The sequence below is a fragment of the Neomonachus schauinslandi genome, chromosome 1 (genome assembly GCF_002201575.2).
Source record: "Neomonachus schauinslandi chromosome 1, ASM220157v2, whole genome shotgun sequence".
Classification (NCBI taxonomy): domain Eukaryota; kingdom Metazoa; phylum Chordata; class Mammalia; order Carnivora; family Phocidae; genus Neomonachus; species Neomonachus schauinslandi.
Window position 1 is genome coordinate 109,782,243 of NC_058403.1, and position 13,061 is coordinate 109,795,303.

At 42.1% G+C, this 13,061-nt stretch overlaps 1 protein-coding gene across 1 annotated transcript in view; it reads right to left on the minus strand.

The window, feature by feature from the left end:
* Window positions 1–13,061, minus strand: part of MED12L (mediator complex subunit 12L) — a 322,651-nt gene that overhangs the window by 269,884 nt on the left and 39,706 nt on the right. The window contains exon 4 of the mRNA XM_021685957.1: window positions 8,517–8,676. Coding sequence (XP_021541632.1) covers window positions 8,517–8,676 — 160 coding nt within the window. The remainder of the gene's footprint in view (window positions 1–8,516; window positions 8,677–13,061) is intronic.

Genomic DNA, 13,061 nt, shown 5'->3' on the forward strand with positions numbered 1-13,061 from the left:
AATTTAACATTTACTCTGCATTTTTTATAAAGAATTACAATTACCACAGTTGATGAGAGAAAGCTCACTGTTATGTGAGAATGCCAACATCTAGCCGTCCCCCCCAAAAAATTATTTGGGGCTTGATTCATCAACAGATGCTAAAACTTTTAGGTGAATTACTGGGGAACAGGATAGTGGCAGGTGCCAAAGTCATAGCCCACATGCCCCAATCCTTGCAGTACAGAATTTTTTATCCAGGTAGCCAGAGCTACCCCACCAATTAAAACCTACTTTTCAGGCCTATGTATAGCATAAATTTAAATTACACTTATACAAGCACTTCTGTCCAATCTTCAGGGTTATTGTCACAGTAAGCAAAGCAGATAGCTCTTTTATGACAAATGAGATCCGAGGAACACCGTAAAGATGTGGAGGCAATTTTGACTTGAAACTAAAAGCTTGTCCCTAGAGTCAAAAAAGTTAGGGGATGCCTGGGTGGCTCAGTCGGTTAAGCGGCTGCCTTCGGCTCAGGTCATGATCCCAGGGTCCTGGGATCGAGTCCCACATCGGGCTCCTTGCTCGGCGGGGAGCCTGCTTCTCCCTCTGCCTGCCTCTCCCCCTGCTTGTGTTCTGTCTCTCTGACAAATAAATAAATAAATAAAATCTTTAAAAAAAAAAAGTTAGTACCGCAGTCTTCAGGGACCCAAAGTGTAAGTAAGCTGGTTGGCTTAGATAAGAAACCAGACTGTTTTGCAGCCCAAATGGCTCAGTGAATATGTCACAAATTAATTACCCAGTGTGCAAGAAGGGTAGCTACTTCTTCCCTGTGTTTTGGGGGCGATCAGGATAGTGGTTCCGAGAGGACAGTCAACCAAGAAAAGTCTCTCCTCCATCACAAATGCCTGAGCCAGCAAAACCTCAGGGGTACAGGGGAGACAACTGGGGGTAAACAGAGCAGCTCCCTGGGGAGTTTAACCACGAAGCATTTTAAGCTTTTTCTAATTTATCTGTAGCCCCCAAAAAGCTTTCATGCCCATGATATGTCTTGTCACTTTTCACCATATTGAACACCCAACAATTCCTAGCCAAAATTAGAGCTGTTCCTCTTGCAAGCAATTTCATCTTTCTCCAGTTTCTACAGCACCCTGGACTTTGCTATTCTCTGCCTGTACCCCATGGCACCCATAAGAATAAGGGTTCTGATTCCTCTGATGCTGCCCACAACCCTGAAATCCTGCAGCCTGTTCCCTGCCAGCACCTTTCTTCCCAGTGATGCTTCTTGCCTCCAAGGGGCCCAGACCCACACCACCACTTCCCCCTAGCAACCACCGCGTCACAGCAAGGAGGAAAGACCAAATACCTAGTGAGTCCAGCTTCATCTGTACTGGCAGTTACTTTTTTTTTTTTTTTTTAAGATTTATTTGAAAGAGAGAGAGTGCTTGAGCACGGCGGGGAGGGGCAGAGGGAGAGAAAGTCTCAAGCAGACTCGGCTGAGCGCAGAGCCTGATCTCTTGACCCAAGCTGAAACCAAGAGTCAGATGCTTCACCAAGTGCACCCCCCAGGAGCCCCAGCAGTTACTTAACTTCTAAGGCTCAGGTCTCTCGTATTCAAAATGGAATAACAGAACCCACAGAGCAAGCTTATTATGATTACAGATCGTGCCTGTAAACTTCTCAGCACAATACACAAAATAACAAGTACTGGCTAGCAATTGTAGCAACTAGTTAGAGTCTACATTTACTGCCCATTTACTATGTGGTGCCAGGAACTGTTCTAAACCCTTAGAAACCTGATTCATTTCATCCCTAGAAGGTACCGCCAATTATAATTATCCCCATATTATAGACAAGAAACTTAGGATAAGTGTTATAACAATAATAGTACTAAGAAGTCCTTTCCTGGCTGCCCACCATCCCCCAGACAGAACCCATGGACCCCTTAGCACACAAGGCTCCTCACAGCCTTTTATCACCACCCCACCGATAACTAATGCATGAGATGAGAAAAATCCTGGCAGTTCCACAAGTCCAACTCTTCGATGACCCTGTTTCTATGCAGACACCATCTTTTCGCCAGAAGTGCCCTTCCCTGCACAACATCCCCCAACTCTGTCAAAACACCTCTTCTTTCAAAACGGTATTCAAACGTCACTTGCTCTGTGGATCTCCATGGGCTTCCTGTCCTTGGGACTCCGTCTGCAGTTAATTCATTTCACGATTAGCTCTTCCTTCCTTTTCTGATACTTGGGATTGTTTGGCTATATGCCCCACCCCCAAGCGTGAACACCTAGAGGACAGTGACTACATTCTCTGTCTGTCCCCACTGACCAGCAGTGTCTGGCACAGGCTTCCAAACCTACTTTGGACATGTACGCTGAGGGGCTTTGTGCACCCACCTGCACATTGATACCCTCATCTGTGAAATGGGAATAAAGTATCTCTCTCACAGAGTATCTGAATAAATCAGAAAATAAAACATACAAGGAATCTAGGAAACGGTTACTAAGAAATGGGGGATGTGGTATCACGGTACACCACAGGAATCCTGGGAAACGTGGGGAGCAATGGACTGTTCTCACACGAGCCAACAGGAAACCCAGCTATGGGGTCCAACAGCAAAGGGATGAGGTATGCCCACGGATGAAAAGCTCCCTCAAGTAATGGAGATCATGTTCACAGCACACATCCAGAGCTGATCCAATCTAAGACTGGAGAAGCACCATGTTCCTGCTTCCTACAGTGAGGGGCATTCCAGAATTGCTCAAGAAATGCTAACTGCTACCGTGACAGCAAACATGGTAGTAAGCTCCACAGTTATAATCAGTTGGCTTAGCAACAACAGGACTCCTCACAGGGAACTTTCCTACAAATAAATGTACAAAGTCTGCGTTATTTACTCTACAGTCGTATATCCTAATCTGTTTAAACACTTCCCTTCATTTCCTAACTCTAAGTTTTACTTTTTCATTTTTAAGTATTAGCTAGCCCATTTTAAATGCTCTTCTCTGGGGAGATCAAAATATCTTAAGACAACTAAACAACCTTGTTTTAAAAACAAAACTTCACTCAACTCTAAAATATATCTGAAACCCACTATACGTTATATGTGGGGGGTTCTCTCCCTTGAGTCTATAACACTCACCTATTGGATAGCATTTTGCAAACATCTTCTCCACCTGTAACATCTTATTTTTGGGGTATCATAAGGACTGAGAATTATAACCCCTTCCTCTCAGCTGCCCTAATTTCACCTCTACTTTAAAATCTCTGCCCTGGTGTTACGATTTGTCCAAGGCAAGTATTTCTTTACCTGCCTTGAAATGACACGGGAAACCTCACCTAGAAACCTAAGGCCTCTCTCACCTTTCTCACTTTGGGGTACACACTTTACTGGGGAGGTCTTTGCCTGCTGCAAGCTCCCCAGGGCAGCATTTATATGGATTTAATAACCCATTTAATCCACAGTTTAGATCTATAACTCTCTGCATAATGACAGTGACAATCTCTGTGTTGCTACATTTAAAGAATTTACACAACGGGGCCTGCTCCCTTGTTGCTGTTAGCCCACTTAACTTTAGGAAAAACTCTTCAATAAAATCAAACAGCAGTGCTTTATAGCTCTGTTCCAACACTGAATGTGGGAACTGAAAATAAAACATATGTTTCTATTACAAAGGAATAAAGGCCATTTCTACCGAAAACACTTTACCAGTCCTAAGAACAATCATCAAGACAACAGAGGTCATAAAACCACTGCCAGGAAAAGGTGACACTTGATAGTCAATCTTGCCCCAAATGTGCTGAATAATTCTTTTCACTATCAAAGCCAGAACACGGAACCTATTACTGCAAGTTAATCTTCTGAAGTGTATGCAATTTAATCCAATTCAACACATATATATGTGTGTGTGTGTAGTTGCTTGGCTGTATAGCTTGCTTGGAGTGTGAAACTTGCTACCTTATGGCTAGGTCTACACAGCCAAATGCTTCCAAATGCACTGTATAATTTGCTTAAAGAAGCGGAAGAAAGTGCTGAAGACAAAGCAGAGAGTGAGAGGTAGCAGGTGTAACAGGGTGATAGAAAACCAAGATCAGATCACTGAAACCATGCGCTCTCTGCAGATAGTAAAAACAGTACGCTACATGTGCATTTTAAAACACATGTAAGAATACAGAGAAATGAATTAGATATCTACATAGTTAAATTAGCTATTAACTACAAAGGGTAAAACAGTGAGTTTGTAGTGAAGAAACGTGGGAGGCACCACCTTACCCAAAAGATCAAAGTTATCACCACCAGTATTGGGACAACGTAATATGATGTCCTGAGAGGCTTACAGCATCGCTTCCATGGCATTCCTACCAAAAGTACATAACCTGAATCTAGTCATGAGGAAATGAACAAATGCAAAGCAAGGGATATCTTACAAAATAGCTGGTCTATCCCCTCTAAAAATATCAAGGAAAAAAAAAAAGGCCGAAGAACTGTTCTTGATTAAAAGAAGACTAAAAAGACATGAAATTAAAGGCAACATGGATTGGAATGGATCAAGGTTGAGAAGACTGCTGTTTGGAGAGACTAAGGATTCTGCTTTAAGTTAACAGTCACTTAGTAGCAGAGCTGGGATGAGTAAAGCCCAAGCTCCTTCTGATTTGCTAGACCTAAGAGGTTAGGGGGTCAAGTCCCAAAATTCATGCATTTTTAAAAATATTTTTATTTTTAGCTTTAAGCATTTTTTAGGTCAAAGTTTTTATACTCTACCATGAAAAATGGTATATCAGGCACTTGATCTTCATGGATTTGACATTCACACTTAGAAATACATATGAATGGGGTGCCTGGGTGGCTCCGTCATTAGGCATCTGCCTTCGGCTCAGGTCATGATCTCAGGGTCCTGGGATCAAGCCCTGCATCGGGCTCCCTGCTCAGCGGGAAGCCTGCTTCTCCCTCTCCTATTCCCCCTGTGTTCCCTCTCACTGTGTCTCTCTCTGTCAAATAAATAAAATCTTAAAAAAAAAAAAAAAAAGAAAGAAATACACATGAATAGAGGCACTTGGGTGGCTCAGTCAGTTAAGCGACCAACTCTTGCTTTCAGCTCAGGTCATGATCTCAGGGTCATGGAATCAAGCCCTGTGTTGGGGCTCCACACTGGTTATGGAGCCTGCTTAGTATTCTCTCTCCCCCTCTGTACCCACTCCACCCCCCAGTTGTGCTCTCTCTTATTTATAAAAAAAAAAAAAAGAAAGAAAAAGAAAAAAACACATGGATAATCATAAAGACCAATGAGTTGTAATACTCTATAAACAGTCAAAAAACAGATTCACCTGTGTTATGTGTCTTATGAAAGAAGAGAAAACACAGCTAGTAGGTGAACTTAATCAACCATCTGTTATGGGTGTGCAAATAATAAAAATTTTAGCTCTGGGGGAAAAGTAGAAAATAATCCCCCTCCCAACCAACTGGTTACACTAGTAAAAAAATTAATGGTAAAAATAATGAATGCAGGAAGTCTCTGATGTTCTAAGCTAAAAACTGGAGCTAGGCTTCCTTCCATTTGGTAGAGGAAATCATATGGTTCTGGTGATACAGTCCTATCTCAGATTCCTAAAAATTCTACCTACATGTTCTTTGCAAATGATGAGGGTCTATCAGACTTCTTTTTGTCCTAAAATTATATTTCACTGGGCAGAATCATTCCTGTATGATCACCTTCTCCCCTTTCTTATAACAGTTAAAATCAGATTAAACTGAACATCAAGGAAAACACTGACAGAACAAGTTACAAAACCATGAAAAGAACCTAAGAAAAGGAGGCGTAGTCTATATAGTTGTGATGCTACAAGTTTCAAGGATTATGAACTGGGACAAATACACACACGCTTCAGGCCTCATTCATTTATCTTAAAAATTACTGAGCACCTCTGTATGCCAGGTACTCTCCTAGGAGATTTAGTACGGAACAAATCTGACAAAGTTTCTCACAGAGAAATGTTATAGTCGGGAGTGAGTGTACATTAAGTAACCAATAAATTAAGATATAACATGGTAGGTTATATCTTACTCTTATATCATACTAAGAGTTATGAAGAAAAATAAGGCAGGACAAGACGACAGAGCGACAGAGAGGACATTCTGGCTGGAGTGATCTGAGAAGGCTTCTCGTAGTAAGTGCCATCTGAGCTAACATGCGGTGCGTGGAGGCGGCAGGCCACATGGATGTCTCAAGGCTGGAAGGAGAGGCCGCCGTGTGTGCCGACTGCTCGTGCTGGTGGAGGGGCACACCTGAGCGAGGAGTGGCTGCCAGGTGAGGATTCTGAGCATAAGAGTGTGGCATGAGTTAGGTTCTAGCAAGAGCATGCTGGCCACAGAGCAGAAGGCTGTCATTAGAGAAGAAGAAAAACAAGCTCAGCTAGAGGCCAGTCCAACAACATGGGCAAAGGTGGAGGTGGTGGTTCAAACCAGAGGACTAGCAGCAGTGGGAGGAGGAAGACCTTCTCGGACTGGGATTCGATTTTCAAAGTAAAGCTGACAGGATTGCTGAGGGGCTGAACGTAGAATTTTGAGAGAAAGATATAAAGCCAGAATGACAATAGGGCTTCTACCCTTATCCTCCCAGGGACTACATACAACATTTAGTAAGAAGACAGAAGAAAGAAGGAGCAAGGTTAGGGATGGTGAGAAATCAAGACTTTGGTTGTATATACTAGGTTTCAGATGATGCCCATTAGTCATCAAAGTAGAGTAGCTAGTGTAAGCAACTAGATATCCAGACTCTGGAGAGAAGTATTGATAAACGCTCTCGCTCTCTCGCCCATGCTTGCTCTCTTGCGCTCTCGAGGCATGGGCACGCACACGCACGCGCTCTCTCTCTCCATATACATATGTATATATATATATATATATGAATCACATATACGTGTTTTTGTGTATGAAGAGAAGTTCAAAAAGGAAATTAAGAAGAAGAGCAAAGAGAAACTTGACCATTTATTGTATCTACTTTGACACTATCTGCAAATATTCTAGTAAGAATGTAGAGCTTCTGTGATTTAAAAAGGGGGCATTTCTTTCGTCTCCCCCTATGAAAAAATTAGCTGGTGAAAACAATCTGAAGTATAGAGTTAACAAGACTGCTACCAAAACAGCACTCAGAGATAACCACTGTTCACTTTGTAGATACTTTTCCCTATACATTTAAATACATACACAATACAGTTTTGTTTTGTTTTGAAGGACAGTTCACCTTTGTTTTAGCAAACCTGAACTCAAAAGGTGGCAGCCATGGAATCCGGCCATGTTTTCAGTTTTGTTTTGATTAACTTGCCATGCTTTTAGAGTGGGCTCCACTGTCCAGTTCGCCAGGACCACCTACCACTCCCAGCCACCTCACAGCCTGACTCACTTATTTAGGACGCTGCCTGGCATCTGAGGACATTTGCACTTTCTGCCCTGCTTCTCAGAGCTTTGTAGCTGGGGTCTCCCTTATGAAATCATAAGCACGCTTCCACTTCATAAGGAATTATTTGTAAACCTAATCTTTAAGTGGACATCTTTACGTGTAATTCTCTGTGCATATTTCTAATGGAGAATCCAGTCTTTTATTAAGCATGTTTTAGCACCACCTCAAGGAGTCACTGTCTAGCCACCAAAAGAGTGAAGACGGACTAAAACCAGTTTACCTTCAGTTCTTTCAACAAATACCTACCATGATCATGGGCCAGTGCATGTGGGAGGGAGGGATAAGAGACACAGCACTTTTTAAAGGTAATTTCAGATAGTGAAACATGCTGTGAATAAAATAAGAATACCTGAGAATATAAATGGGCGGAAGTGGGGGAAAGAGGAATATTATTTAGGTAGGTGGCTGGAGAAAACCTCCTGAGGAAATGGCCCTCGAGCCAAAGGCTCTGAGAAGAGGAGATGTGGGAATACCATAGAGATGAACAGCCCAAGTACAGGGAAGAAATGCAGAAGCCTTGAGAAAGGAAGGAGCGTGGCATGTCAGAGCGGGGGGAGGAAGGCAATGTGGCCAGAACATCACAGAAAGAGAGAGCAAGGCATGGATGGCCTTGGTGGCCACAGGAAAGAATCTGGATCTTTATCCTAATTGTAGTAGGAAACTATTGACAGGTTATCAAGAGGGACACGATGTGATCGGATTCAGGCTTAGTGATCAGCATGGCAGTTTGGAGCCTACAATGTAAGGAGGGAAAGAACAGGGAGACCAGTTAGGAGGCCACCACTGTCGCCAGCCGAGAGGACAGTGGCATGAACCAACATTTCAGCAGCTATGGCAGTGAGAAGTGTTTAGATGCAGGACATACTCTGGAGGTAACAGCAATATGATTTGCTGATGAAATCAGGATTTGGGGCCTGCGTGGACAAGGATCCATCTGCGTGCGTGCCATGAGTCACTTTTAGCCTCCCATGGACCTCCTCGGTACTCACCTCGCCGGGCTATGGCTAGAGCATGCAGGCAAGAATGCCTTGTACAATGAATGATGAAATATAAAATGTATTGTACTGTCTCACTTACCCAAATTAGGATCAGTAGCCTGACGTTTCTTAATTTTAGCTTCAGAAATAGCAGAATAATAGGCACAGGTCATCTTGATCAGCCACGTTGCTCGAACCATTGGCACTGAATATTTAGCTAAATATGCAAAAACATCTTCTTTTTTACTAAGGATTGGAACCTAAAAAGAAATAACATATTTATAAAAATCACGTATTATTTTCATCATGAGGTCAACCCTAAAGAAAGGGAAAGCAAAAGAAAGACACTCAGTCCCTGCTGCCTTTAAGAAAGTATATCCTTGATGGATTTTCAAATACATACATTCAGCTTAAAAACCAAAAACTTTAAGCAAATTTTCATTAAAAGAATCAAAACTATGTTTAGCACACTGACAACAGTTTTATCAGTTGTGCTCTCTTATTTATAAAAAACAAATTACTTTCAAATTCTCAGATGCTGAAAGCCACTCATCATATCAACAAAATAGGGAAAATAATTTCATGACAGTACTCCAAGGAGTTTATATCAAAATTGGAAGGGATGACCAAGTGAAAAACTGTCCCCACTCCAAATTTTATCAAAGAACACTTTTTTATATAAAGCTCTCTGGCTGTAACATTTATAATAATTTCTAGAAAGCTTCTAAAGTGCCTTTAGCCCAAAATTTAAAATAGGGGCTAAAATGATGGCTCAGTGAATCTGCCTAATAAACACTAAGCTAGAAATAGCTGGTTAATTAATTCACTGGTTCAAAGTAGGCACTTGAGGCAGTTCATTATTTCTTCCAGACCAGGAAGGTGTACTATTTGCAAATTAGTATCCCAATGTACCACTGAATGTTTCAAAGAGTTAACCCACTCTTCTACAATTCCTTGTAAATATCCTTGGCACAGGCCAGTCATCTATATATGATCTATTCAGTTTACGAATGTAGAGTACAACAGTGGACAGAGTACGTTGGCCATGATGCACAGGATGGGAGCAGTGAGCACCCACCACTCCCCTCTACCACCTCTGTGCTCTGGTCCTGGCCGGCCCCCAGCCTGTACAGCTAAACCCATTACTCCCAGGCTCTTCATTTATGAATGTAGTAATACCAACCCAACCCTGTCCACCCCGCAGAGTGGTCAGAAGGCTAAAAGAATTACATGTATCAAAACTAGAACAGTTTTTATTACGTTACCAATTCCAAAAATTTCTAGGTGCCAGCCAAAGTCTGTTTCAAACCAGGCATTTGACCCTCTCCTAAAAGGATCCTGGACACTACCACCATGGCTATCAAGAGCCCTGGTCTCTATGTGCCACACCCTAGCTTGATTTTGCATTGGATATCAAAAGACTTCCAATCAGCTGATTGTTACAGCATGGCATTTTTCTTAGTCAAATCCTCCTTTAGACAGTGGATATTTTGTATCGTTTGTATGTTGCAAATTTGACTATTCACAGGCCTGGACCCAAGTGTGATCCCAGAATTAAAAGAGAAGTGGGTTTTGTACACAGCCCTTTAAAACAAGCTATTTCACCTGGTTCTTACCAAAGAAACATTCAAGCTGCCCCAATGCTGAAGGAAAAGCTGCCTGGTTGCACACTGAGATGCAGCTGTCCATACACTGTCTTTCATGGGCAACTCAATAGACTTTTGGTCACGTACAATTCCTGCCTTGGGTGCTGACTTTAAACATAACCCCCATGACAGAGGCAGCTATGCTGCACAAACATACCTAAAAGGGAGATGAAAGTCACATAGGCCAAAGCTATAAGGCTTCCTCTCTGCAGACCACAGTGATACATTTTAACAAGAAAATTTCCTGAAAATTTTGTTTACAAGGCACGTCTTTCATGGAGCACAAGACTCTGGGTTTACAGACTATCACTGAAGCCAGGGACAAGAAAAGCTCAGGCTTATATATTCAGTGCAAGAACTGAGATGCTGCTTTTCACTAGAACACTAGTATGAGAGAGTCAAATTTTAGTTGTCAGGGTCAGGTTGACGCTCATTCAGATGAACCAAAAGAGTACTAGATCAAGGCCTAAAAAACAGGCAAATGCAAAAAAGTAAACGTAGCATCTCCAAAGAAACATTACTAATAGCATCTTTTATAGATGCCCAAAGGATTTCTTTTGAACAACTGACAGGAGAAAAATAAAAACTTGAACATGTGAAATGTTCAGATGAAATAGCAAACAAAACCAAGCCACAGGTCTTACCATTAACAAGCTAAGGCATACCTCCAGCTCATTGCCCCCGAACCCCATAAGACATGGTTTGCTCAAATCAAGGGATTTAAAATTCAGAAGAACTTATGTGAAGAAGGCTATTTAATTAAGGAAGAAGACACATATTGACGGTTATCAAATTTATAGTTTGGACCAGCTCGGGAAGGAAATTATGTTTATAGTGACTGAAGTAGGACTTCCTTACAGTCACAGATCCCATTTTCAGCAAAGAAACCATCTAACTTTAACTTGTAACTGAACCTAGGCAATCACTGGACAGCTGTTTTTTTTTTTTTAAGATTTTATTTTTATTTATTTGACAGAGAGAGAGACCGCGAGAGGGGAACACAAGCAGAAGCAGGATTCCGGCGGAGCAGGAAGCCCGATGCGGGGCTCGATCCCAGGACCCTGGGATCATGACCTGAGCCGAAGACGCTTAACGACTGAGCCACCCAGGCACCCAGCTGTTTTGTTTCTAAACCAAGCTAGAGCTGCATCTAAGTAATAAAAGAAAACTAAGACACTTAGCATGTGATGGTTTTTCATCCACAAAAGGGCTTTATCACCTTGTAGTGCCTTTCCCCTTGGATGAACGTCACTGTCAATACTCTGTGTTCACCAAGCAGAAGTAGAGGCAAAAGGAAATTCCCGAGACCACAGTAATCAACATCACCTGAAGTGAACATGTCATACCTAGTGAACTGGTCAAGAGCCAGAAGAATATCCCTAGAGCCTATAAGTCTATTTTTCCAAATCTACCAATGACCGTGATTGAGTTAAAAGGCCCTTTACAGGCCATTATTGACCTCTCTGTGGCTGAATACTTGGGAGTGCTGTGGAGTTGTAAAATAATGGAAAACCAGGCCCAGAAACTTGACCTATCCCATACAGGAAACTATTCTGAACTCTAGAACAGAGTTGGAAGAGGACTCAAGATTTTAGCAGGAAAATTAAGGCCCTCTGCATTAAGCCATCTCATAGATAAATACCAGAAATTAAAGAAGTATTTGAACTTTCTAATATGAAGAACATGGCAGAGAACGCAATCTTTTACCCAGATCCAAAAGAGCTTTTGCCATCTCAAGAATATGATATGCTGAGGAGCGGAGCAGAGAGGGGAGGGACTCTTCAAATGCCCAAGAAATGACTACTTCAAGGCACAGTCAATGGTGTTACCAAAAAAAAGAAAAGAAAAAGAAAAAAAGTTTAACTTTGCACAGAATTCATGTCAGGGCTTGCCTGAGGGACACCTGACTTGGCCAGAGACAGCTCCTAATAAAGAGAAGAACAATGGCCAATACACTGCACTGTGATTCATCTCCCTCCTCAAAGATGAGCAACCACTTCACCCCTAAAGCAAGGGCATCAATTCCTCGTCAGTATCTGCTTTCAGGAAATATCCAAAAAAGGGATTCTAAAAGCTTATTTTAAAAAAAGGAAAACCTAAAAAGAAAGATGTCAGGATGGCTACATGGGAACTGAAGGTCCCAATAAACATAGAGGGCAGGAACTATTGGTTAGATTAGAAAGCCATGAAATATCAAAGGATGCCCTTTGATTTATGGGGCCTTCAGATACAATGTGCAGGTGATCATGGGCCCACGTGGTAAATGTCCACTACCAGGAAAGAAATGCTACACGGTTCAGCCTGTGTTGAGACAGGTACAACCTGAGTAGCAAGAGGCGATTATGCTGATTGTTGTGCTTTTCAAGGATTCCAGGTGCCTTCAATCACAAGGCAACACAATATTATGGCGGCACTAGGGCAAAAGAAAGCCAACGGGAGCTACAGGCTATTTTCAGAGAGTTGCTTTAGAAAACAAACACAAAAAGGAGTTCTCCTTTAAACCAGGCCTGCACCACACTAGTTAATAACACTATCAAGAACAGAAGATGGACACCCTAAAGACTAAAGGGTTTCAGGCCGGATGAGAAAGACATGTGGGATGATTTCAAAGGTGTGCAAGACAGAGATCACTGGAAGCTATAAATACACCTGCCCATTTTGTTCTAAAACTTTTTCAAAGAAGTTTTTCAAGCACACCCAGAATTGCTATCTTACTTGTTAGGAAGGAGACTTAGCTTAAAGCATTTGGATTGGTACTTTTCAAGACAAGAAAGTAACATCAAAGCAAGAATTTCCAAATGACACATTTTGGACATCCTGGCCTAAGAAAACTAAAAATATAATGGAAATAAACGAAGTCTTATTGCCCACTCTCGATTTAAAAAACGCGTCTACCTGAAGTCCACATAGGGGCGCCTGGGTGGCTCAGTCGGTTTAAGCGTCTGCCTTCGGCTCAGGTCATGATCCTGGGGGTCCTGGGATCGAGCCCCGCATCGGGC